This window comes from Ixodes scapularis, unplaced genomic scaffold (assembly GCF_016920785.2).
Source record: "Ixodes scapularis isolate PalLabHiFi unplaced genomic scaffold, ASM1692078v2 PGA_scaffold10__122_contigs__length_95168666, whole genome shotgun sequence".
NCBI classification, from domain to species: Eukaryota; Metazoa; Arthropoda; class Arachnida; order Ixodida; family Ixodidae; genus Ixodes; species Ixodes scapularis.
This window is the reverse complement of record NW_024609836.1, coordinates 52,143,892-52,171,641: the sequence shown is the minus strand read 5'-3', so window position 1 is coordinate 52,171,641 and position 27,750 is coordinate 52,143,892. Positions and strand designations below refer to the sequence as shown.

Genomic DNA, 27,750 nt, shown 5'->3' with positions numbered 1-27,750 from the left:
TCGAACCTCAGCCGAACGTTCATCGACTTTTGCTTTAAAATCGAACGCGGTCCAGTTCGAGCTAAAGGGATTTAGCTCGAACTTCACCAACCTACCACATCACTACCTACTTGCACATAATATGTTTTATACCCAAGGCCGCCGGACTTCAGTCCCTAGATTAGTGCTCGTGAAAGCTGCTCAGAACGTCGTCGTATCCGGCTTATGAGAGAGAAACCCACTTCCGCCGCCTTCCTTTGTGATACACGCCTACTGCCCCCCGAACAGCTCGGGAGTGTTTTGCCCCACTCCTTGATGAATGCCCGCCTCGCTTTTCCTGCGGGTTCCCTTTTTCGAGCCGCTAAAGAAAGCCCGTAAATCGAGTGAAACGCGCCGTACGTCAGTGTCGTTCAAAGTAACAACGTTCAACCCGGCGTGCGTGTCTGCCTGTCGAAGGTCGGTGCTTATTCACGTTCGCTCGCTCTGAGCCGAAACACAGCCGGCCTGGTTTTGCAGCCGAGGGTTTCCTCCTCCGGGTCGTTCGTTGTTTGGCGGCTTTGGTCGTTCGGAGGAGGGGGAGAAACCTTGGCAACGTTGGAAAAAAGCGGAGGGGGGCTGTTGCGGCTGCCAACTGGGTCATTCGCCCATCTGCACCGTATTTTTTTATTTATTTCATTTTTTTTTTCCCCTTGGCGTGTGTTTTTGCCGAGGAGAATGCTGATTATTGCCGAAGTTCTGGAAGCTTCATTCCGACCGACGCTTTGGCGGTATCGTAGGTACACGCGCGAAGCGAAGGATGCAATAGGTGTGTGGAACAAAAACCTCCGGAAAAATCCGGGCTCCTAAACATTTTTTTTCGTCTTTTTTAGAAGGACACGTTGGGGTTGTTGGACACGACTCGACACTTCTCTCATAGGGGGGCCTCGCGTACAGATGTAACTAAGTGTATATGGCACGTTTGGGCACCCGATTATGAGCTATTCAGCCCTGGTAGGTCGTTCTCGAGCCCGATTTGGCGCCCTTCGTGTTCAGCCGTGGAAATTGGCATATACAAGGCGACTGGACTTTACTTTGATTGGGCTTTACAATTTTCTTAATCCAGCTTAAACTGGGCGGAGAACAAGAATCTAAAAGGGAAGAGGAAAGGGCAACCAAAGATGGCAACGTCTCAAGCTGAGTTTGAGACGTCTGTTACTTTGTTATTCTTTTGTTGTTGTTTTTGTGTTGTGTTTTTCTCTTTATTTTGGGTGTTCTTTGTTTTCCGTCCAGTCCCAGGTGGTTTAAGAAAATGGTGCATCTATGACGTCGCGCCGCTACGATGTCTTAACCTCTCCAGCACGTCCTTTGTTGCCTTCCGCCGTGCTTCGGCGGTTGCGAGCGCTGACGAAAGCGTCGAAGTTGAAAAGCTAGCGCCGGAGTGTCCGGGACAGCTGAGAAATACTTCCGCGTCGCTCTCATCGTGTTTGTGACAAGAAAAAAAAAAAAAAAAGATTTTTTTTGTTTGTTTTTTGTTTTGTTTTTGTTTTTAGCGAAGTCAGCGGTTGAATTCGAGGAACGCACCGCTTATTTTGGTTTGCGGGTCGCCGCGACCGCATCGCGCGGCGTCTCGCAACCATCGCAATGCTAGCAGACGACTAAACCCGTTTTCACCTTATGAAAAAAACAAGTTTTTTTCGTATTGTTCGATCGCGTCGCGAAGTAGTTCTTCCGAGATTTGGTTGTCGGAGAAAAAAGCGATGCTTACGTTTGGAACGCGTACGTCTTGAAACATAACATATATGTAATCTAAAATTCACGCACATATATCTTAATTATTGTAAAACGAGTAAATCAGTAATGCTCCGTGAGACGCCGGACTTTTTTCTACTACGGTTCTTGAGGTGAAAACTGGTATGGTCCCAACACCGAGCGTCCGTCACTTTGGCGCGTATACTCTCGTCTTGAACTCCACTAACAACGACGGCGACGTAACACGCGGACCTTTTCTTCTAGATTGCAGTGTCCCCAGTACACTTTCACACGACGGGATGCAAAAGGACGCGCAATGTAATCAAATTACGATTCGAAACCAATTTGTCCGTTTCGCGCAAAAGATCTGATCGCCATCGCGGCCGTACTTCGATCGGCAGAACGCCCGGTGCTTCGTCGCGAGCGGCTCCGCTCGCTCGGCCATGCTCCGTTTCCCTCCCCAAGCTGACAGTGCAGTGGAGCCTACGTGCCGATCGGACCAATCAGCGGCCTCACTTTTGTCGCCAGCCCCCCCCCCCCTTTCCTTTCTACGCCTGGGTATGATCGGGAGAGCGTGATCACGTGGCAAAAGATCGACCTTACGACTCTTCTAACGAGCACGCAGAGCTTCGACCGCACTGTCAGCTTGGGGGGGCGAACTCATGGGACTAATGAAGCCGGGACATTGTAGCGAAAGCCTTCCCTCGCTTCCCCTTTCCATTGTCCCGAAGAAACTTTTTTTTTTTTGTATTTTTCGCTCGCCCCTTTTTCCGTTGTCGGGAAAATTCGGGGAAATGATTATAATGAAACTAAGTTTAAGCCGGCTTGCCCAAAACGGCGTTGACTTTTGCGCGCTCGTATGTTTCTGTGTAGTGGAACGTGCCTCGTCGGAGGATTTTAACAACGAGTGCGCCCGGGGGGACGGACGAGTGGTGCGTGAATTTTTGAAGAGGATTTTGGTTGAAAGGGGTCTCGATGACTTTTGTGGGCTGAGTGTGCGCACATTGCGTACGACATTGTTATATATTTATGTATAAATGCATTCGCAGCGGAAATCTAACTGTTTTTGATGCGCTTTCATTCCCCGGTTCTACGTTGTTGTGGTGTTCGTCTATTTCGTTAGACTGAGAGAGACGCTGGCGTTAGTGGTTGTACGATGTTTTTACTTTTCGATTCGCGTACCGCCATTTTGCTGGACGAGTTAAGAAGGAACTCTTTCTTTTTCTTTTTTCTCTGCGCGGTTCTTTTTTTCTTTCTGGGTGTGTATGATATCGAGAGACATGTTCTAACATTTACGAAATGAGGGGTTGTCCGCTGGCTATCGTCTTTTCTTTATTATGCTCTATTTTATTAGCAGATAAGAAGGACGGAGAGCGCAGCGCCCTGCAGTTCTTAAGCTCTCAGGGACACTGAGGGGTCTGCTTGTTGATCGAACTAATTCGCGGTCTACTACTATGGAACAGTATAATTCTTCGAATTCTGTTCGTCCGCGCTTTCGCCGCCGCATCCAAGAAAGCGAGCGTTCTGTTCTCTCGTCGTCCCCTTATGTCCCCCCTACGCCTTTCTTTGTCTTTCCTATCAACGTCTGTCATCGGTCCGGCTTGTTCGCGCGATGCTAACTTGTCGCGGAGTTGCATCAACTTGTGCCAATTGACCCCGCGCGTCTGTGTCACCGGCTATCAAATTCACTTTCCTCACCGCCCAATCGTGGAGATATATACACACACACATGAACGAGAAACGAGGCAAGAGTCGCACACGGGGTTTTCTAGTGGGGGCAACGGTCTTTTGACTTCTTGTTTCATCGGGGAAAATAAAAGAGATAAGCGAACACACGGAGAGACACGGAGGCTTTCGTAAGCGCGTGAGCTAGTGCACAGCTCCAGTGTATTACCCCCTTGTTCAGCTAGCACTCTTATTTGTCTCTCTCATTCTGTGACCAAAAAAAAAAAAAGAAGGCAAACTGAAGAAGAAAAAGAAAACTGCCACCCGAAGTGAGCGTCGGCAAGATAACGAGTCCTCCTTTTACGCCTTTCAAGTTGGACCACGGAGCAACGCTGCGAGACCAATCCGATCCAATCCGAAGCCGGGAGCTCATCACGTGTCTTCGGGATACAGCGCGTTGCGTCGCCTAATAATAATGACAGTAATAGTCATATTGTTTTTGTATTTTATTTCCATTTCGAGAAGTCTTGGAGCGCGAGGAAAAAAGCTTGAGTATCAATCTTGACAAGTTGTGGACCCCATCGGCGGTGGTACAACCAGTTTGGTCGAGTACAGGCTACACAAACATATATGTACAGTAATAAAACGAACAGAAATAATTTAGCGCAAAAGCCTCGCCGTATGTTAAATTAATCGAGAGAAAAGAGCGTAACTGTTGAGCGGTGGAGCGTGACTGTGTGTGTGTTCGGGCTTTCTATTGTCTGTTGAGTTATTGAGGAACTTGGAAAGTGTATATGTAACCGTTTGTTTGCCGTACTTTGATCGCCATTTTAGAGCCCTTCAGTATCCATATTGGTGGATCAGGTAAATGAGATTACTTCGTTACGATGGAGCTAGTTGGGTTAAAGTGATGCTAAAAGGTGAAAATCACGTGTCGCGCTCGCGATGGGGTTGGTTCGGGCGGCTGGTTATCGTTGGCTGCGGTCCAGGTCTCGGCGAACGGCGGCTGGGAGAAAGTGTTGTCGCCAAGAGGGGGTCTCATCTCTCGGCGCGAGCGAGGGGGTGAGGCCAACAGAGCGGGCCTTCCCCAATTGCTGCCCGGGTCGGGGTCGAGATGGGAATGAGGCCGAACTGTCGTCGACTCGGACGAATTTATGGGGAGCGAGTCGCAGACCTCGGCGACGCCTCTGCTCGTGCGAAGGGCTGTGGACCGCCGGGACAGAGAGAGAGCCGAAGACCTCGTTCCGCCGCGGGCAACCCTTGTTGTCCTTGTTGGTGAAACGCTCGAACTTTTTTGTTTCCTTTTGCATTTTAACGCAGAATGCGTTTAAAACTGGGGTTTCATAGAAAGAAAGACAGAGAGAGAGAGAGAGAAAAAAAAGAGGTTGCCAGGAAAAAGGTTTTGCGTGCAACAAGTCAAAATAAAAACAGCAAAAAAAAAAAAAAAAAGACTAAGACATTAGTGGAGAGACATACGGGGAGGCAAATGCTCCGATTTACAACTCTTTTTTGTTCATATTTTACATCTTTGCGAGAAACACCACCTTGAGAAACAAAGATACAGCCGTGAAGTCTACTTTTATGAATCAGACACGTCATATTGACCATTTTGCGAATTAGTCATATTCTTCGCTAGACGATGCTTAAGTTTAACTCGTAATTTACCCGCCGAATTTAGCGAGAAAATCAAATCGGCGTATAATTGTGTACACCAATTCCATTAGACACCAATTGAGGATGCACTACTTTGATTATGCAAAAATCGAAAGACTATCTAAAAAATGCGGCGAGGTCATTGCTCATGCTTTGCGACTTAAGTGAGGTAAGGCAATGCGAAAGCCTCCTACAGCATTCATTGATGACTAACGCGCCCTATATTGCAGCTACAAGGACGTATTAGTTCCAAAGCGAGCGGCGCTCACTCACCTGGGCACCGCCATGTTTCCCCGCATTCCTACCGAGCATGTCACGTGATTTTAAAATCCCTCTCCTAGGTACTGCGGCTAACTCTAGCCGCGGTTAGCGCTCTACCATCTATCTGCTCTATCATAAAAATCAAGCCCTTTCCTCTTTTTTTTTTTTTTCTTTTTTTTTCGTTTCTATGGTATGGTAGGTACGACAGTTCGTTTGTGTTTGAGCTCGAGGTTACGCCAAGGTGATTTTTTTCATGCATTTTATTCGTTGGATGCCGGAAACCGGTATGAATTCAAGCTGACGAGGTCTGCTCGATTTTCTGCCTCGCTTGTGATGGCTGATAAGTGTAAATTCTCGTTTGTGCGCAGTGTTTTTTTTTTTTTTTTTTAGCAGTTTTGGAAGCTTTTTTGAAACTTTTTAACCGGTTAAAGGATTTTGTGTATATATTTTAGTTTTACAACGCTCTGGGGGGTAATTGATGTCGCGTGTCAACCTGTCACGCGCTTCATTTTATCAGAGGTCCAAGACGCTCCCTTCCTACCACCTCCGTCAAAGTCGCGTAACTTTTTTTTCTTTTTTTTTGTAGAACAGCAACGTACAACATACAAAAAAAGAAGTTATTTTTCTACGACTTACTAACGCGAGAATTCCGATGACCGCTTCGGCATCCGCGGCCTAACGCGTTTCGGAACATGTGACATAACCCCTCCCTTTCCCTTCTTCACCCTTCACCAACTGTCCAATCACAAACTCTCGGAAGGGTTCTTGAAAGCTGTGTGTGCTCCCGTCAAAGTCTGGAGCGGATTTCACGAAGTCCGTCGATAAACCCGGGTCACTCCCTGAGCTGACAGTGCGGCGGGAGTTGTACGCGTCGACCGGACCAATCAGCCGCCTTCCTTCCATCACGTGACCATTCTTTCTGCGCTAGGGTATGGGTGGGAGAGCGTGATCCCGCTGCGAGAGTGCGGCGTATGTGATTGGTTCGTCGAGCAGGTAGCGCCTACCGTACTGTAAGCTTGGGGGGCGATCGGAGTTCTCTAAAGCTCCCAGCCTCCGCCTAATTAGTGTCGCCCATCTCGGCTCTCCGGAAGTCCTAAATCGGAATGTCGCGGAAGCTTTACTTGGAGGAATTTGCCCAAGAGGTATCATTGCCTGGTCAGGCGACGGAGAAGTTCGATTCGGCACCGGCGCCTGCCGGTGGCAGCGAGTTTCTCGCGTCACCGGCAGTGAACTTTCGTCAAACCTGAGGTTTCATTAGTACGTGATACTCGACGAAATCGTAGCCGCTCCCCCCCCCCCCCCCCCCCCGGCCCCCCGTATTAACATTTGTGCAGCACAAGCAAAACGACAAAATCTAGATGGAGTTCAATTTCCAGCGTTAAAAGGAAAGTTATAAGTAGGTTTAGCAATAAAACTGAAAAGAAAATAAAGACATCGACTTACACTTAATGTTAGTATTAACACAGAAAACGGATTTGTATCAAACCGCGCGAATCGAAGGAGATATAGGAACGATGGAGATAGATGGGAAATGAACACAGTGGCGCTAACTGGTTACTAATGTTCTCAGTCTTGCACTGTCTTTTTTCCTACATATTCAACGAGAGTCATCTGCTGAAATAGATCCTTAGTGCCTTAAATGTCGCATCTCGCGGTTTGGTAATTCCTTGACAATTTCCAAATGCTACGAAGTTCAGCTTTTTGAACAGCCTTGCCCGACTTTCTACACAAACGGCTTAATATTTGACGAAAATAAATTATGGGGTACTTAAACTTTTATTGTTAGCGCAAAACTTTTTTTTTTTTTTTTTTTTGGAGGAAAAGGGGGGGGGGGGGGTTACTTTGTTATCCTTTTATACTTTTTAACCTCACCACCTTCTCGATTCGCGCGCATGCGTAGATTGGTCTAATATGCGTCGAACGTTTGACGAACTTCACGTTAGAGGTTCGCGAAAGTCGAACCTGTGCTCCGTGTCACTGGTAGTTTTCAGTGGAGCAAGTGGAGGCGAAGGTAACGCCAAGCGAAGATACAAACGGCGAGCACTAGGAATCCGGGGCGGGAGAGGAGGAGAGAGCACTAGGAACGGTTAGAGAGGAGAGGATGTTTCTTTGCTCCTCCCCAGCCTTTTTAGGAGTTGCCCCTTTTCCTCCTGTCGTTGCCTTCGTCTATACTGCGCGAGCTTTGGAAGATTTGTGGCGTCCCTATTTTCGGCTTTCCGGACGCCTCTTCCCTCCCTTGTACACGCGTCACAGATAGCGGCTTATTAGACTTATTTTATGTAGTTTATTTGCGTGTACTGCTAGTCCCATCTTAGGAATCGTGGCAAAATAGAAAAGCATACAGATACAAAGAATCGAGGTACAAAAGCGATACACTTATTCGGAACGAAACGCTGAAACGAAAATGCTTTTACAGAACTTTGGCTAGTAATAGGTCACAAGAAATCCCGTCCTACTAAAAAATTGTTCAAGAAAAAAAAAACGACAATTTGAATTTAGGAGTTATCGAGGAAAAAGAAACGACAATTGAAAAGTTGATGCGCGGTTGGTTGGGCGACATTGTGAGTAGGTGTCTGTCTTAGGTACCATAACCTGTAGAAACAGTTATGTAAAAGTTTATGCGTGGTTGGTTGGGCGACATTGTAAATAGGTGTCTGCCTGAGGTACCATAACCAGTAGGGACAGTTATGTACTTGTCCACTTTAGTTTTACACTGCCCGTCGATTAGTTAAAATAGAATAATAATAATTAAAAGACACCTAGGTCTTTATATAAAGGCTGGACTGCATTGGACAAATATGCTGCGCGGAAAATAGACAAACTTTGCCCGGCGGCATTAGCTGTGCGCATAATATCGGCACAGTGGCTGCCACGTCGCGCGCAAAGCCAGCGTGCCATTGGGCGACGTTTGCCAGTTATGCGTCGCATAATTCGTTCTATGGAGTTTCAGCCCTAAGGTTTCGATCCTGAACTGAGACAAAACCCGAGCCGTTGAAGACTGCATTGTACTCTCGACTTTTGAAACTATGTCTCGGCAGTTTATTGCTCAACGAATTTTTGCGCACATCGGCAGCATGTTTTAGTAGTTTTTAGGACGCGAGCTTTTTACCAACTGCGTCGTAGATCGTGCAATAGAATGTCGTAACCTTTTCAGTATTTTGAATTCCCGTTCGCTAGATTTGATGTGCGGCCCTTTCTCATCCGAGTTTTTTACCGTCTTTTTTTTTTTTTTTTTTTATCTCTCTGTTTTGCTGCGCAGAATTATATCGTTCTCTTTGTCTAAAACCGTTTTCCTTTCTCCCCGGTTCTTTCTTGCCGACTCTGAAAGGCCGAACCGAAAAGGAGGGATTGAATTTGCGACGAAGTATCTCAAACTGTCTTTCAAATTTAGCTTTGTTTTTCATCAAATATTTTGTTTACTTTCTTTCTTTTCCCCTTTTCCAGTGCCCTCCTTTCCTTCTCTAAGCTCGGCTGCAAAGAGTTGGAAAGCAGCTTTATAGGTCTCCTCTTCCGTTAGAGAAAAACCCTGGGCATCACGTTAAAGAATTCTCTTCTAAGAGGCCGACAGTCTTGGTAACTGCTCCGAAGCTCGGGTCTTCGTTATTTTCTTATACTTTTGTTCTTTTAGATTTTCTCTTTCCTTTGTTTTTTTGGCTATTGGTACCGGGAAGGGGGGTTGAAACCGCTTTTGCGAAGACAGCCTCGGGTCTCAATTGTTTCCTCTTGTTCGAGTGGAGAGGAGGAATAAAAGGAGGAGGAGGAGAAGGACGGTGTAACCAATAGGAGCAAAAAAAGAGTAACAGGAAAGCACTCGAAAAGGAGGAAATGGTTACGAGCACTCCTTTTCGGTTCCTTTCCGAAATTGGTTCCTTTGTAGCCGTCCCTTCCTCCCCTCCTCGCGAAGAGGAAGGAGGAGGTGGCGGGAGACTGCCGGCTCAAAAAAGAAGCGGGGGAGGGGGATGGATGAGGAGAAGAGGAAAGGGATCTTCTCCGAGCGATGGATAATTAGTTGGCGTTGCTTTGTGTCGGTGGCTGCTTGGGGGGGACGAGAACAGGCGTTCCTCGAGGCTGGGGGAGGGGAGGGGGGGTTAGCTATTGGGACTGGGGCGTCGGAAAAATGGCTTAGGAGGGAGGGAGCAAGGTGATGAGGGGGACGGAAGAGGCTGGCGGCTCCTAAGTGTTGAGCGGAGCCCCGCGTTTGAGTTCGATCGCTCGTCCAGACGCCCCCCCCCCCCCCCCCCCCCCCCCCCTCCCCCCGCGCATTTGCCCGCTCTGCGAGGTTCGCTAGCCGTTTCTCTTCGGTGAACCTTTCAGATTATATTCTGTCTGCAGTTTCAAACGTGTACCTCAAATTTTTTGGGGTGATGATTGTTTTGTACGTTGTCTGCGTTTGTCTGGTTGGTTTCGAGATGCCATCGTGTTATAATCGCAGTCTTTTCTTTCTTTCTTTTTTTTTTTCCCCCTTTTTTAAAGAGGTTTTGAGTTTAGTTACGTTCGGTGTTATGAGGAGATTTGTATGTGTCTGGCACTGTGGCAGCTTTGCAGTCTGTTCTGATGGGGCGTCGTTCGGCAGGAGATGGTGCTGGTGGGGGCAAGAGGGGGGTGATAACATCGATAGCCCTGCCGATGCCGCAACCCCGGACGCTCACGCATGTCTTCAATTTCCATTTTCAACGCTTACTACTACCGCTCCTACTCATAATCCTACTACAAGAAAAAAAACTCCCTATTTCAACTTTGACATACGAAACCTTCTCGAAATTATCGATGTACTCTTTGATCCCTCGAAACTTACACAAATTGCCTCGACATCCTGGTGCTATAAGGCGACGCCTTAAACCTACAGTTCGTCTCCAAATGAATCGGGCTTTGCATCGTTAAAGCACCGTCCGTAATTGATAATGTAATCGCAAGCGTCCTCTCGCTCGCGTTCGTTCACAGAAGCGCGCGGACGGCCCTTTCGAAATCGTGATGGAGGGTCTCGACTTCGACCGCACGCGCCGAATCAAGAATCGAATTGAGATTAATGAAACGGCATCATTACGGTATGCGATCGGGGGTGGTGATATGGCTGCGTCACTGCGCTCTGTGAACGCGTGCGCGGCGTACGGTGTTTGTTAAAACAGGGTTTACGCGCATACTCAGACTGCGTTCCACAACCTGGAAATTCAAGATGGCGGCGCCCGGAAGCCATCGCGCGGGCTGCCATCTTTCTTGCTGGGATGTGGACGGATTGTGAGCATGCGCAGTTTCTCTCTCCGGGGATATCTAGGGCGCCGCGCTTGCGTCCACAGTCCTGTGAGTGACTCGACATGTTTCGTCCGAATGATATGCGCTTATAAACAACCGACAACTTAGGAAACGTGGGGCGTCAACGGTCCCTAACATCTCGACATCGCTTCTTTATCAATGAGATAGCATTATTCACCGATATGAACTCCGAAGTCGCGCCCTGTGTTTCTCTCTGTGTCGCTGACTGTAGTAATATGTGAAAATGTACACAAAAACAAATCAATTGCGGATCGTTCACTTCTTGGGGGAGAGCTAACTTTTTTTCTCGTAAAGAAGATATGACCAGAGCGGGCCACTAGCTGAGCTATATGAAAACAATTGAAGTAAGATAAGTTGTTTTGCGGAGTTAAGTTCACGGTACTTTTCAATTACCGGCCGATGTATGTTTGGGCTTCCTCGCGAAAATAAACGTTGAAGCGAAGCTTGCGCTAACGAGCGTCCAACTGCTACCTGCTAAAATATCAGCAATAAAACGTTAAAACTTTTTTTTATTTTTTTTTATTTTTACATTTGGACACTATCCCCGCTGCGGGCACCCAGTTCTAATTCGACAGATTTGTATTCTTGGAGCCAGTGCCAGCCATCGTTCATCGGCACCGTTTTTTTTTTCTTTCTTTTTTTGATTGTTGTTGGCAGTCAGACACCTAGCGGAACGACTCCCGTTGCGTCAAGTTTGAAGGCAACATCGAGCGCTCTTGGCAGCCGTCGACGCGGCTTTGGAGATTGGACGAGAGAGTGCTGTCTGCTTTTCGGTTCCTCTCTTTTTTTTCTATCTTTTTATCTACCTTGCGGCCGTTGGCGATTCAATAAACTAGCTTAATCTCCGGTCGCGGCCTTGCTGCGTCGACCGAGCCTGCCGTATATACGACAGAATGGAAAACACTCCTGCTGCAACGTTATCCTCTCTTTCTCTCTCTCTCTCTCTCGTTTTCGCTGTGCCTCTCGCCTTGCCTGGTCTCGTTATCAACGATTATGGAAGGCTTTACTGCGTCTGCGCTATAAACCCGAGTATCCAGAAATAGAGCCTATTTCGTGCTCTTGTTATGCGTGTTTGTTTCTGTCTGAGCCTTTGATCATATTGGGGCTAGAGTTATATTGTTCCCGCCACTACTCGGGCTATTCCTAGTACTTCACTACTATGATTGTGTGCGTGATAATAAACGAAGTACGGGTGACTTTGAGATTTCTCTTTCGTGCTCTTGTACAAAACATTGCTTCCCGAATCGGAATGTTTAGTGAGAAAAGGAAGAAGATAACCAGTCTCGAACGGCACTCGGCTAATGAGCACAAACAGAAAAAAAAAAAAAGGAAAGTTTTGTTTTGTTTTTGCAAGTAAAATGTAATTGTGTTGTGCTTGTGTGTGTGTCCAATGCGGGAAGCCAGCCCCGATGGGCGGTCTGGTGGCTTAGCTGTGGATGAGCAATTTAGCCAGTGCAGTACCTCTGCTAGCCTGGGTTTCTTTTTCTTAAATAGCACCACTCACCAGTGATGGGGATACGGTCCATTCGTCACATGCACACTCGTCGCAGGACGATTGGTCACAGGACGATTCGTCACAGAGGAACATTCATCATAGGACGACTCGTCACATGGCCAACCGGTCCCACAATAGTTAGTCCCCCCAAAAATGTATTGTTCAATTTGGTTCGGGCGGACAAAATGGCTCACCTCATATCTTAATGTGTGTTTGGCTTCTCAAAGGCGAAGAATTTGTAACAAAGGTTTTAGCTTCTGTTTCGGTCCCGAACATTAAATGTTGGTTCGGCCTTACAAAGTGGGTCACATCTTATCATGTCTTTCGCTTCTCAAGGTCAAAGAATTTGTAACAGACGTTTTAGCTTCTGGGTCCGTCCGGAACGGTGAATGCGGAGGCCATATAGGAGTGACTATTTTTGAACTCGGACTACATTCAAAATACTGGAGGGGATCGCAACAGAGAGAGGCTGTACACATTCACTCGTACACATTCAGCAGAAAGAATTCCGATACTTATTGATTTTGTCGAATAGGTGTGTGCAAGGCAAAAGTAAAAACTGATTTAGCTGCCAGTCGGATTATTGCTTCTTCAAGCCAGCAACTGAGATCAACCTGCTAAAGACTCGTAATATAATGAAAGTAAAAGCGGAAGAGGAGCATTGTAAGATTAGTTTTCCTAACCATTGGTTTATGTGACAGTGAGAAGTCGTGAAAGTCCTCATCAGGGAATGTGGGCAGTTGTTGAAATTTGCGATTTACTATCGTCGCCTGCCCGATCGATGTGACCAGTTGCCCGCATGACGAGTCATCCTGTGACGAATGTTCCTACGTGACGAATCGTCCTGTGACCAATCGTCCTGTGACCAATCGTCCTGTGACCAATCGTCCTGTGACGAGTGCGCATGTGACGAATCGTCCTCATCCCCCAGTGATGCACGTCCAGTCGCCGGTACGATGCACATCCGGATCGAAGCAGGCAGGGAGGGGGATTGAACCCCGGATCCCCGAGTTCTGCAGCGCTAGCTTTCGCTCCACGTGCTGGGAGCTGGCGTGTGTTCATGCACTCGTACACCGGTCCCCTCCCCCAATCATGGCAGGTGGGCGATGAAACGGTGGAATGTGCGTCTTTTGTCGCTTTGATGGATCATCTGTGTCGAAATATGACTCTCAAAAAGATCGGGAAGGAGTGAATCAGGACCGGCTGATTGCGGTCCATCTTGATCCGATCTGACCTCCCCATCTGGTCTATTCGGTCTCATCCGATCCGGCCGGATCTTGTCGAGTGATAGCCCCAAACATGCTTCTGCGTTCTGCCTCGCTCGACCTCGTGCTGGGTTTGCGAATTTTTGACAACCGCTTCGCTGTGCTACGCTCTGTCTCGTACCAACGTACGCCCTGCAGATGGGGGGGTAAAGGGGGGGGGGGGGGGGGGGACGAACACGATCGTTCTTTTTTAAAAGAGCAAACAAATAAAATGAGGAGAGAGAGGATACGTGGAATCAAAACCCGGAAGCGTGGGGAGAACAGCGTTCCCTGTCGTTCGTTCGCCGCTCTCTGGCAGCCTAGTCGAATCGCTCGACTGCGCCTTGGCACTCGGTGGCGCCATCTCTCGGTGGCATCGCGCACTATCGGCGCGGGAAGTGAAGGGGGACTGGTTCGTGGAGGGAAAGGACGTTTTTGTTTTGTTTTTTTCTTTCCTCACTTTGACTTTGGCCTTGCTGCTTTCGTTGCGCTCGGGCTGTTTTGCTCGCGCGCTGTACTACCGACACTTATCGCCCAATCTCTTTCTGTTTGGCTGAGTTGCGGCGTTTTCGCTGATTCAGCCGATCCTCTCAGCGGCGAAGGTTTTGCTTCCGCGCAAGGAACGGTGCTAGGAGTTCGAGAACGAGAAACAAGAAAACAAAACAAAAAACAACAAAGGGGGGGGGGGGGGGGGGGGGGGAGGGGCAGGCTGGCTGATAGTAGTAGTACCGCGTCGTAAGGGTTTTCCTTTTTATTTATTTTTGTTTTACTCTTTTGTATGACTTTGTGGGTTGTGGAGGAGGAAGTTCTTGGTGTGGAGAGCTTCGTTGCCACGTTTCTTTGTTCAGGCAACTACTGGCAAGGTTTGGTGCGGCAGTAGTACGCGTTCCTGCGCCTTTGCTTTTCCCGGATCTTTATTTCGTCGAGCTTCGTCATTCGTTTCTTTAGTATTGATGGCATCGTGATGTCAGGTTTTTACGAGTCTGCGAACACTCGGAGCACTAGGGTACACGTTCGACTATACTCCGTTTCAAACATAGCGTGCAACGTAGTCAAAAGCTAGCGCGCCGGTTTGCACAGCCGACCGCGACTACGTTCGCTCCACAAAATAGTGCGGCCTCTGAAAAAAAAAAAAGTCGAAAAGTGTACATCTTTGTAGCTAGTAACTAATAGTGGCGTTATGATTTCGAGGGAACACCGATTCTTTTTCAATAAAAAGGAAAAGATAATGTAAACTACTCCAAATTATTTTCCGTTTTCGTTCGTGCGGCACTCGCACTCGCTTCGGGTTTTCGGGTTGTGCGGCTGCCCCTGCCTCGCCGGTTTCGTGAAGATGGCGTCTTACGCGGGAAGCTTTCTTTTCCTGCTCGGATATTTTCGAAGATTCGTTGTGTGAAGATCTCGCAAAAGTGCAAGCAGGTGATCGCCAACGTGTACGCGAGTTCAAGAACGTGTTTCCCGGAGACGTCGGTCCGTGAGGTCCTGGAGACGGTCAGTAACGACACCGGAGTGTCTGGCAAGGTGGCGTCCCCGAAGCGAAGACCTCGCAACGTGAAAGTTCCGAGCACGCGGACAGTATTGTGAACTGCCACCTGTTGTTTCTGGTGTTGAAATCGGCCTTATGGCTTCAAAGTGAAACAAGCGTCAAGAAGGAACTGTGTCGGTGATGAATCGTGCCTACGGCTCCGTCTGCTTGCGGGACCTTACAGCAGGCGGTGCCCGTGATTGCATGCCGAAGCGTCTGGGTTCTTCTGCCTGCGGGACCGTAACCATGGTCGGCTCCGTCTGCCTGAGGCACCCTAACCTTGGTCGGCTAAGTAAATGACGCACATGCCCGTGTCTGTATTCCGAGGCCCCTGCTTTCCTCGAAAAGGAAACAACACTCGATCCTGATCTCGAGTGCCGTGTGTTGTGTACGCGTCTATTGTGAATCACCCCCGGTTCATCGGGGCGCCGGCACCAGAGCACCGAGATACTGCCGTCTGGATGACTTCTTCCATACACCGGCGAGTATTCTGACTCTGGAGGAAACTTCCATGAAGTCACATCACGTGAGGGAATGCCAAGCCGTCTGAACGATGGCAGTGCGGTCCCCTAATCACAATATTCGTTATATGAAGGACCGTCCACCACACTCTCAAGGTACTCTCTGATTTTCACGCTACCATGTAAATAAACGGCTTTAAATAGAGACGCCCTGGATCTCGACCGTTCTTCCGTTTTGACCAGGCCGGCGCAAGTTCGAGCGGAACGCCAGCCCCTAGTCTACCTTCTTATAAATAAAATCAACAAGAAAAGAGGAATTGAAATATGCACTTCCGCAATACGCACAATCTTGCACAAAAAATCGGTCGAGAAAAAAAACCAAAAAAACTTTGCGCCCTAAGTGGATTCGAACCACCGCCACCGAGATGTCGGAATCGCAAGAGCAGCGCCTTGTACCGCTCGTCCACGAAATCTCGCGGAGTAACACAATTTTGTGTGTTTTTTCATGCGCACTACTTCAGTAGCTTTCCCAGCGTTGCACGCGATGTTTGAAACGGAGTATAGGTTCGACGTTCTTCGAACTCTTGTCCCAAAGTTTGAGAAAAGTTCGATTATATTGCGCATGCGTGGATATCGAAGACGAGCTGCTGCATACTGGCGGAGGAGAACGACAATATTTGTTGCGAATATGGTTTTCAAAAGCCTTTAAACCTCTGAAAGCAAACATATGCTTGTTTATATATTCAGTAAATGTTGGTAATCACTTTATGGGATATTCAAGGAAGAGTCTTATTTTACGCATTAGTTGTGTCAGTATTCGGAAAATACTTTTTTTTAGTTGTCGGGCAACTTAGTTATAAAGCCGAACTAATTTTTCCAAAAGGTCAAAGGTTCGCGAACCAGTCGAACCTCAAGTTTGTCAAAACGTTCGCAAGATCCCTATGCTCGTTTTCACCTCAAGCACTGTAGTAAAGGAAAGTCCGGCTCCTCGCGTACCGTTACTACTTTCCTCCTTTATCTGGAGAACCAAGATATATATATATATATATATATTAGATTAGATGTGTGTCATATTATCAAGGGTTTACTCGTTTCCAACACCAAAAGCATCGCGTCGTCCTCCGACAACGAAATCCGGTAATGCCTATTTTTGCGTAATGTAGAAACAACGCGCAAAACTTTTTTTTTTTTTTCTTGGTCAGCTAATAAAAGTTTGCCGTTCTGACATCATCCCAACCCCTGTGCAAGACGCAGACGAACTCGCGGTCCGCATTCCCTTGTTCACGCGCCTTCCGGAGCACGTGCGAGCCTCCCCCGCAAGGTGGGGCGGCGAGCTCACGCACGCGCACAACTCTTCTCGCAGGAAGGTATCATTAGATGCGCTGCGAAGCATGTCCCCATCCCAGTCCGTTTTTCGTTTTCCTTTCTATCCGACCGGCAATACTATAACTGCCGCCGGCGCGAAATGGACGCTAACGGAACCGAAGGGGTACCCTGTGCGTTCGGAACAAACATTCGGGAAAGGCCATTTGGCCGCCGCCGCTCTTCTGCTGCTCCGAACGGACGCATCTCATAAAATATTTTGATGCGACAGGCGTTTGCGCGTGGGCCGCCCACATTGGAACGATATTGCCGTCTCCTAACCACACTGGTCAGCAGCGTCAGTTACAGCGATCTCCGGTTAAAGGAACCGCCGTGCTCTGTGACTATGACCGGCGCGATTCTGCGATAGTGGGTTTGCTTTCCCCGGTGTAGCGGGTCCGAAGTTTGGGGATGAAGAATGCAGTGCGCTCGAAGAAAAGTGTCCATATACGTAGCGAGGGCCGCTAAGGTACCATTGAATACTCAAACAGGCGTGCGTTTCTCAAAATTGCCTGACGTCTCCGTAATATTACATGAACTGGTTTTGTACATGTGTTCATTCGCCCACGTTGAGACGATCTCGGCGTCTCCTAACCATATAGGCAGCAGCGTTGGGAGTGAAGAATGCAGTATTCAGGAATAAGTGTCCATATACGTAGCAGGGGCAGCTAAGGTGCCGAGTGGTGAAACATGCACACGTCCCTGAGAGGGCGCTTTAGTCCCTCACTTACAAAATATAATCGGCAAAAAAAAAAAAAAAGTTTACAGCGTTTTGTGAGTTTCGAGTTTGCAAGCGCAGCTAAAGCACGACGGAAGGCCAGTTGTGGAGGCCGAACATTCGAAAGAAACGCTCTTCGTTCTTATCCTGTCGATTACCATAAATGCCTTCATCTAAACAAAAGAAGAACAAAATGGATTTGTTCATAGTTAATACGCTGCGCGAAGTAAATATATGCAACTTGTACCCGGAGTCGCGAGATGGGTTCAGTTTTAGTCCACGACGGTGGACAAAAATGGAAGGCTGGAAGACGAGCTGCTGCATACTGGCGGAGGAGGAAGGCAATATTCGTTGCGTATATGGTTTTCAAAAACTTTTTTATCTCTAAAAGCAAATATATGTTTGTTTATATATTGTGTAAATGTTGCTACTAATTTTGTCTTTCATATTGCGGGAAGGGATCCCAAATTGAGTAAATAAGATGACGTGACCACTGTTTCCTCGGTAATACTGCGATTAATATTCGCGGAATGCCCCCCCCCCCCCCCCCCCCCTTAACTCAGTGTAGCTGTGTGTCGCTGAACATAATTGTGTCGTGGCGTTTAATCGGAACTATGAAGTGGTCGGGTACCTTCTCACGTGATCGCTTTAAAACACAACATATTAAGCCTGGTTCAGACAGTTGCGTTTGACTTCGTTTGACTACGTTGCGGCAGCGAGAAACCAGGACATCCCTGCTGCTTATATCGTGTGCCAAGATGATTCCTTGGATTGGATTCCACGCTTCATACGAAGCGCAGATGTGCCGGTGACTAGCTTTCCGCACTCGACGCAACGCAGTCAAACGCACTCAAACGCAAGTGTCTGAACCGGCCTTTAGACTGAGTGGGCACGCGGCCATGATTGGAAGGACAAGTCCCCGAACCGATGTAAATTTCAGTTCAAAGAACGCATAAAATGACCTAATAAGCCCTGTAACTACGACTTCAGTATGGATAAAGACACAGGAATAGAAAGTTCCATCCACAGAGAAGTTCACCAATCGATTCGAAAACGAACCTTAAAAAAACACCTTATTCGAAGACAAATGTCGGACTACTTCTTCGTTCCAACAAAACGAATGGAAAGTGCACCCGAGACAGGCGGTCCCAGACCAATCCAAGGGCTAATCAAAGATCAATCCAAATGTCACTCGAACGACACATCCCTAGTCCAATTTGGGAGGACAATCAACCCCCCCCCCCCCCCCCCCCAACCCTTCATCCAGACGTCGGTGTAAGAAGACGAATTCGGAAACATGTCCAGAGACAAGTCCGGAAACAAATCCAAAGACGGTTGGCTTTGTCGACGCGACCGTTGGTGGTAGCTTGAAGACGAAAGTGTCCAAACTCGGTTGGAGTGCCCCGTCTCGTTCCAATGTCTCGCGTTTTCTCGTAGAGGGTGTTCTACGACGTCCTTCACACGGACAGAGCGAGAGCTGAGCTGAACAGAGCAAATACACAAAGAAGGGAACGATAAACGAAAAAGGCAGAAAACCTGCAGACAAAAAGTACAGGAGTGCACGAAGTAAGAGGCCTTCCCTTTCCAAAAGAACAAGTCTAAAAAAAGAAGCGGCTACATTTGTTTTTGTTGTTAGTCTTTATTTTCCATAATTTTATGTTTAGGCAGTATTTGCGATCTTGGGGCTTTAGACATTTCTCGTTTGTGCTGACAACCGGTTGTTGTTTTTTTAGCCATACTGGGAGCGTCTTTTTTTTCCACACAGGTCTCGCTAGGGTCGAACCTTGCACCTTTTATTATGGTTATTATTGTTTTTATGAGTACGGTATTATCATTTCTCGTTCTTTTTTTTTCCAGCTTTTTCTTAAAGAGGTTTCTTTCTTTTTTTCTTTTTTTTTGTTTCTTTTGGGCAGGTTTGATGTCCAAAGGGGAGGGTAGCGCGAAGTGCCCGCACTGGTCCGTCGCCCGTCAATCACGGAGAAAGAGAGAGGAGCCTTCTCTAACCTTTCCTGGTCGCCTTCTCTCCTGCACGATGGGGAGCTTCCGAGCAGAGCACGACCTCGCAAAATGGCGAACCTTGTTTCTCTATTTACTTGCGTGCATTTCGCTCGTTGTCTATTCAAAAAGAAAGATGGAGAAGAAAAGGGCAAGCTGGCCTTGTACGATGAAGGGGGGTCTTGTGCACGATTTTTGCTTCACGACGGTCGCCACCGTGCCGGTCTCCCGTTGTTATGAGACGAGTGGCGCCTGCGCTCGTTGTTATGATATTGTTGCGCGCGGGAAGAAAACCTAGTCGTGAAGATCCAGTTTGGCGCCTTGTTTCGACGCTGAGATTCTCCCTGGCGTGCGCTTGCTCTTTCTATACTTTCTTTTTGCTACGTGTGGATAGGCAGCTACTTATCACTCCTCTCCCAGTCTGGGAGCTGTCCTTTTTTGAGGATTCGTGGCAAAGGACCTCATTATGCGCACTTTACCGTCAGCGTCCCAGCGGGTGTTTTAGAAGGCTTGCCCCTGACCTGGGGATGGAACCGACATCAGACTAGGTTCCTTCGACAGCTCGACGTCTGTCATCAATCTCCGAGTTATTCCATATTCCGAGTCACTCAAGAAGACTATGCTCACCCTTATTAGCGTCAAGAAGTTGCGGTGGCGCCCTCTTACGGTGTCTCTTCCTGACTTCAGGGCCAACGTTTGCTTTGCCATCACGTCACGTGTTCTGGTCCCGGCAACTTGTTATTTGCAAACCATACCTTCGAGTGTGCGAAAAGAAAGAAAGCTATAGAAGTTTGGAGTGGTCGCATTGTTAAGCCAACACCGTCAAAGATGGCATTCTGGCACCACTCCTATTTCCGTTGATGAGTTCAAAATGAATTCGACTGTAGACGTCATTGTGAGCAGTTGGCTAATCGTAAATGTCCACCAAACCGACGCCAATGCCGATCAGACACGGAGCTCGATTCTATGCGGGCACAAAGGAAGGGAGAGGACGACGCCAGAGAGCGCGCGGGACCATCGGAACAGCGAGCTCTGGTTGGAAGGATTAGTGAGTAGACGGAAAGCTAGCTGGCTTTGTCTCCATTCCCAAGTGCACTCACTGGGTCCTGGGAAGGTAGAGCCAGGCTTCCCGTATCGTCCCCGTTTTGCTTCGTGGAATCATCAGTTTCTCTTTGACTTCTCCGTTCTTAATCGGTAGGCCAATCCAAAATTCCCAGTGACTGATTGCCTTATAAAGACATTTCCTGTGTGGCGGGATTTTGGTACCCACACGCCCGGTTAAATGGGGGGCGTACTCCTTCCGCTGCACCACACGTGGCGTCGGGGCTTGGCGGCTTGCAAAACAAGTTTCGCTGTCTCCAAAGGCGCAAGGAAAACAATATCTTTGTAAAAGAGATCCGTGTGAAGATCTGCATGATCGATAAATTGGTTGCACACGCAGCGACAAAGACGCTCATAATGGCGACGAGCGCTTTCAGAAAAACGACGCTGCCTACAGCGATATTGGTACGACTGGTTCAAAATTAGCTTTTCGGAGCTTCGAAGATCCGAAGGTACCGAAATAGTGATGAGAGCGATCATCAGCCCATCCCATCGCGACGTTTCGGTCCTCTGTATGTGTTAGCGTCGGTTTGCGTACGGCTAACAAGCGGGGACGGCACTGGCGCTACTTTCCCCGGGATTCGGTGACTCCAGCCGCAAGTATACGCCAGGGTTGGCCGTTACCTGGTAGCTCGAGGTCTATGAGGGGAGTAACCACGACTGCGCCCAAAATTCCATTACGAGCGATCTATTTATACAAAGGCTTCTTTTAGCGCACTGATGAAAGTTCTGACAGAACTAGCAGATAATTAAAAAAAGAAAGGCGGCGAAAGGGTGGGGCTATGATGGAGTGACGAGTACCGACGTCACTTTAGGCCTATACTCCGTTGTATGTTACGGTGGACCGCACCGGACGCCAGGAGCCAATCCAGCGCCTTGCTAGTGTCACGTGACCTTAGGGAGTTACGTGATACGTTTTGACCGCGCTGGATTGGCTCGGACGACGTATGACGTCTGTCGCAGTCCAACATAAGATGAAGCGGAGTATAGTTGCGGTGATGTAGAGAGAGGAAGAGGGAGAGGAGGGGGGTTATGAGGAAGATTGAACCAGCTGTCGGTTTTGTCAGCCGTGGCGACCGGCCATTAATTTTGGCAGCGTCACTTGGCCCAGCGCGTGGAGCGTGTTTGTCTAAGCCCGCACGACATTGTTCTGTTTTTACTTTAGTGTAGGGACGATTGTAATGGCTCGCACTCCGCGAACCGTGGGACAATTTGTGGACGGCCATTATCCTTGGTCGAAAAGTTCCTTGGGGAAAGAGAGGCGTGCCTATTGTCGCACGTTCCGAACATTGCGATTGGCCGCCGTGAGCGCGTGACGTCAACGCCTCGTGAAGGCGATTGATGTGCGAATTTACTGGACGCCATATTTGAGGGCGCTGCCTAGAGCGCATGCTCAGGACGAGAAGCTGCTAAGACAGCCAATCTTGATCGTGTAAAATGTACGTTGCAAAAAATAATTGAAGCTCCCCACATCTAAGCTCATAAAATATATATATACTCGTTATTTGTTTACCGGTTGCTGGAAATAATTATAACAGTGTTATAAGCGATCATTTCTCATAGACTGCGCGTAGATGTCATCCCGCAATTACTGCTGAGCTTTCAGTCTATATTTAGAGATATTTAAAAAAAAAATTGATGACACGTTGAAGTCGTGTAGTAGCGCCGCCACGAGCACGCGCTAGAGGCGGTGCATCTTCCTATCCTGTCACCGACCATAGTTATACGGAAATCGGAAGTTTTCCATTGCTATCTGGTGGATGGCGCTAGTAGGTTTCCTCGCTGTAAGCGGTTACAAGTAAGCGCAACGCAGTCGCTCACCCTCAAACTTGGTTTGCTAAACTAGGTTTACCATTACGCTACGTAAGCAAAAGATACCGTGTCAATTGTATGGTGTGAACAATAAATACTCTGTGGACGTTACTGTGTGTACGGTACTGACAAGTGGTATTAGGGAGTTTTAGTAGATCGTTCCGATACCTCCGATAGCCCCGATAACGATACTATGCATGCACAAGGGAGGCGGCGGCGAAGTATCGGGATATCGTTATCGGAGTCATGGGAACGATCTACTAAAACTCTCTATTGTCTGAACAGTACGAGAGAGTTTTAGCAAATCGTTCCGATACCCCCCGATAACGATACGACGCATGGGCAAAGGCGGCGGCGGAGTATCGGGCATCGTTACCGGAGTCATAGGAACGATCTACTAAAACTCCCTATTTGTCAACGGTGCTGTCAAAACGGTTACTGTGGAGCTTTAGTGGATCGTTCCGATAAAGGTGTTCTATTCTCGGCGGACGCCTTCGGGAATGCGTCGCATCGTTATCGCGTATCGGGATCGGAACGATCTACTAAAACTCCTCCCTACTGTCTGAACAGTATTGCGTTAACGGTGCGTAGTATGAACTGTACTGACAAAACGATGCCATGTGAACGGTACGGTGTAAACGGTACGGTTTAACACTATACTGTGTGAGCAGTACTGACAAACGGTAATGTGGATGGTGTTGACGAACGGTACTAGGCCACTGTGTCAGCTTTTGTTGACTCCTATCGTAGTAACGGATAGCAGAGACTTAATCCCGGTTCTTTTTTTTTTCTCTTGTGTCTTTGCAGATCAGGGTGAAGCTTTTGTGAACCGGGATGCGCCCCCTCCGACTCGCTCAAGGTGCGGGCCGGCAGAGAAGCAGCAGCAGCCGCAAGGGAGTCTGGCGTAGGAGACCGACCGTGTCTGTGTGTGTGTGTGGTGCGACTTCACGTCAGAGTCACGTGACCAAGTTTGATGAGAAGAACGACGCCCAGAAGATCGGTGCGGAATGAGTGACGGGAAGGCAAGGAAACCTCGGCACGTCGTCCCCTCCTGCGTTATCCAGGGAAACGAGGAAAAGTGTCGGTGCGACTCTGAACAGCGGGGTCGGGACGCAAACAAAACACAAGACGCGCTACAAGCAAGCAACAACAACACCTACTACTACTACTACTAATACTACTAAAGCTTAGGACAATTTTTTACCAAGGACTTCAACAAAGTGCGAACTCGTGTTTGTGTTTGACTTTATTGTTTCGCCATCTTTTTTTTTTTGTCTTTTTTTCACGTTGTGTTTTACGTGCTTTTTACATAATGGTGAGATTGTTGCGTCTTGCGCTGTTTTTGTGTCGCTATTGCATTTTTTTTTTCACTTTGATCTCTTAATTTTCCATTCATTATATGTTGCTATCTTCTTAGTCTTTGTTTTTGTATGCTGCCTTTTCGAGGGCGCGGAAGAAGAAGAAAAAAAAAGCCTTCTTGGAGTCGTGACGCTGTCACGTCGGAAACGATGTTGTCGCTTTATAGGATGGCGCTGACGTCGACAGTGTTACAAGACGAGGACCGAATTGTCTGAGGAGAGATTTATACCCTACAAAAGAGAGAGAGAGAGAGAGTTTGAAGTACCGAGATTGAGCGGACGAGGCACACAAGTGTGTAGGGGTGTGGCTTGCTGTTTATTTCTGTTTCTTGTTTGTTTGTTTGTTTTCACGGCAAGCGGTGGGGTGTCGACCGCTGTTGGCGGGGCTAAAGACAAAACTGCAAAACAAAACAAAAAAAATCAAACAAAAACCGTGACATAAGGTTCATCTTAGTCAATCCCCTCGCATAACTATTTCCCTTCAAACGCCACCACATCTGGTGAAGAAGCAGAAGAAAATACGGGGGGTGTGCATTTTGGAAAGCGTGCCGACAGTGAAAGTTCATCGGAGAGAGAGAGAGAGAGATTATGATGATGGTGGTGGTCATGATGATGAGAGAGAACGAAGAAGAATGAGTAGTCATCGGACTGTTGAAGATGATGATGTGTCATTAGGACAAGCTAGGACAATTCCCCCTTCTAGCCCCTCCTTTTTTTTTATTTTTTTAGTATACTTTAGTTCTGAGTATGTTGGTAGCGGTTTTGACCTCTTATACATCATCGTACCTTTGACCTTTTTTCTTCCTTTTTTTTTTTTTTTTTTTCTTGTCACATTTTATTTTGACTTCATCTACGTCTTTCAAACTGCGTTGACGAGTGTTCGGTAGACAAGGAAAGGACTTTGCTGCGCGAAAGAGCCTACGCGAGGAGGGAACAAAAAAGAAAGAAAAGAGCCGTTGTAGGTGTGATGATGATGATTTTTTGAGTCGTACAATAACCAATAAAATAAGCACAAAAAAAAAGAGAACGAAGAGAGGTAAGGCGCCTGTTCCGCCTTTTAAAAGAAGAGCGAGTCGCCTTAGAATGTGTAGATGCCTTCTGAATTGTTTCGTAAAAGAATTATTTTCCTTGCTGCCGTGTATGTGCGATGACGACGACGACAAAGAAGCCTTTCAGCGATATTGATGCTTGGCCTTTTTGACCTCCCCGACGCGGGCTCCTGAAAGTGGGGGGTGCTTTTTTTTTTTTTTTCTTCTGCTTTTAGAAAGAAAGCTGGCGAGCGAGTGAGAGAGAGAGAGACAGAAAGAAAGGGTATGATAAAGGAGGTGATAGAGTGAACGTACGACGACTTCAGATGGTACCTTCTTTTGCCTTCAAACCTCAGGATGACCAACCCCTCTCGCCGTCGCAACGACCCGACAACAAAAAAATAATAAAAAAATAAAATAGCGTTTTTTTAATTATTATTATCTTGTTTTAGCAGATATTCGGGACTATAGACCGCCTCGCTGTTCAGAAAGAAGCCCGCGTTCGGCCACGCCAGATGTGGCCAGTGCGCAAGCGCAGAAACCAGTGTCACGTAAACCGTATGCTCCATCCGTCGTGCCCGACAGCAGCGCCACCGCAATCGCGTGACGTCAGGCCTGGGTGGGTCTATAAGGGAGAGAAGGTTATCAACGGGCTTATAGTGAAGAAAACGCGAGATAAAGAAATCTGGAACAGAAAATGATTTCCTACGGCGGTAATAACTGACGCGAGGTTTGAGTCGTCTTTCTACAAAAATAATGAAGAAAAAAAAAACGGGTCTTTGTTGCCACAAGAATGGGCCAAAAAAAAAAATGTTTGAACAAGCTGCAGGGGCTGCGTGCCTAGGTTCCTAAGGTTTTCTCCTTATATTTTAATGAGGATTCCGGGGTGTTCCGGGCTAAAGCCAGCGAGAGCGAGAGATAGCAAAGCGTTCCAGTATTTCGGAGTTTGACGAGTGTGGTTTGACACGTTTGCTCGGGCAAGCGGCAGCAAGTTCCAAGCTGAAAAAAATACAACAAACAACAACAAAAAAAAAACGGCGCCAGGTAGAGAAGAGACCCTTGTATGTGTGTGTGTGTTTACGCGTGCGTGAGCGTATGTATGTGCGCATGTGTGTGTCGGTTTTGCTTTGAAGATCATTCAAGTAAAACAAAAACAAACAAAAAAGCCGCTACCAAGCACAAGTCGTTTCTTAAAGGGAATGAAAAAAAGCGAATGAAAAAAAAAATCGACATGAGACTACCGAGTACGGACTTTAATTTTTTTTTGTCTATTATATAAATACTATAAATAAATCGCTATATATACACACTCGGAAGGAACAGCATGTATTATAAACTTCAGTATATGTGGGAAGAGCCCATCCCCATGTATTGCATCACCAACCACTTTATTCCCGCCCCATTCCCCATTTCCTCCTCCCCCCACTCTTTCGTGAGGCATTAAATGTCTGGACAATGAAAAGACTGCCCTCGTGTGTGGTTCATTCTTTCTGCGCTGCGCTCATTCTTTTCAGATCCTCGTGCGGGATCGTATTCTACACCCAGGTAAAGAGTTACCGACTCCACATTAAATTTTACATCTTTCAGCGGCTGTATCTTAACTCGTGAATTGGGGTGTGTGTATATTTTTATACAGCCTGGACTTCGTCTTTCTCAAAGGTCCCGGTGACTTGTCTCTCAGCTGTAGATGAGCAATTTAGCCAGTGCGGTACAGCCGCTAGCCTGGGGTCTTTAACGTGCACCACGCAGTAGTGATACACGACCGCACGCCGGTACGATGCTCATCCAGGTCGAAACGGGCAGGGGTGGGGATTGAGCTCAGGGTCCCTGGGTTCTGCAGCTCGAGCTTTGGCTCCACGTGCTCCGAGCTGGTATGCGCTAGCCCATTCGGCCAGCGATCCTCCTCTTAACTCTTGAAAGTTGTGCTGAACAACGTGCCGACGACGTGGCCTAAAAAAAGTAACCGAGAAGAGAAGACACTTATAGACACTAATGGTGTATTCGCGCGACAGATCTTTAACTCCGGAGAAAACGCTGTAGTAAGTCATATAGAGCTGCAAGGAGGAGGAGGTTGTGCAGAAAACCCAAGCGAGCGTTCGCACGACGGAATCACATGTAGTGGAGTCGGCGGAATCTGCTTTCCTGGACCTGCTGACGATATTCGGGGGCTCATCGAACGATAAGCAGAGAAAAAAGAAAGGCTCCCCAGACCTCAATGCTGTGGACCGCGACTCCCCGCGAGCTCGGCGGATTAGGGAACATCCGTGGCACATGACTTCAAAGCTGCGAGAATGTTAAATTCTCTCTGGGAGAAACTCCGTCGTGCGAGTACACCACAAATAAGCCACGCTTCAGCGTTGCATCAATACATCTTGGCGCTTTAAATCATTGTTGCCATCTCATCGCGGGAAATGATCTTGCGACCTCCGGTAATCTTTGACAGCTTTTTGAGACAACACCGCTCACAAGAAAATCGGAGTGCCGTAGTGCAGCTTATATTGTACCTTTGGCTAAGATAATACGAATTTCTTCGAGGTTCTTTCACTGTGGATAGCATAGCCGTCATCGAGAACCGCGACCCTCAGACGCCATGGAAGTTCAGGTGAGATTTGATGGGCCAGGCGCACGAAATACGGGTATATCTTGGCATGTTTGCTGTGTGCATGTTCATAAATCGTGAGGTGAACTTGTCTCGAGATACAGGTCCTCACTTCGTTATATTTTGGCTATGTTGGTCATCGCAGCAGGACCGGTAGTAGGAGGCTCTGACGTACTGTCAGCGGCAATGAGAGCTGGTCCAGCTTTTTGCTAACCGAAATGGACAAACCTCCGTGGGGAGCGTCCGGCGTGCTAAGTGTGCAAGCGACTGCCACATTGCAATTGACAGTAGGAAATGTGCACATTGCAGTTGACAATAGGAAATGTGGCAGTTTACATTACGCAAGTCTCTCAACAGCAACGTCCTGGGGATACGAAAAGGCTTTTGTGCCGCTTAGACCTGAACACCGCTGGGCCAGCTCATACTGCCGCAGCTTGTACATATACAACCGTCCTTGCACGGAAGCTTTACGGTGCAACGCTCATCCATGCAAGC

At 47.8% G+C, this 27,750-nt stretch overlaps 1 protein-coding gene across 2 annotated transcripts in view; it reads left to right on the top strand.

The window, feature by feature from the left end:
* LOC120848907 overlaps positions 1 to 26,118 on the top strand; it is a 186,331-nt gene extending 160,213 nt beyond the window's left edge. For both annotated transcript variants that reach the window (XM_042288329.1, XM_042288330.1), the window contains one exon: positions 23,078 to 26,118. In XM_042288329.1, the coding sequence (XP_042144263.1) occupies positions 23,078 to 23,098 (21 nt within the window). In that variant the 3' untranslated portion in view covers positions 23,099 to 26,118. The remainder of the gene's footprint in view (positions 1 to 23,077) is intronic.
* Positions 26,119 to 27,750: the final 1,632 nt, after the last annotated feature.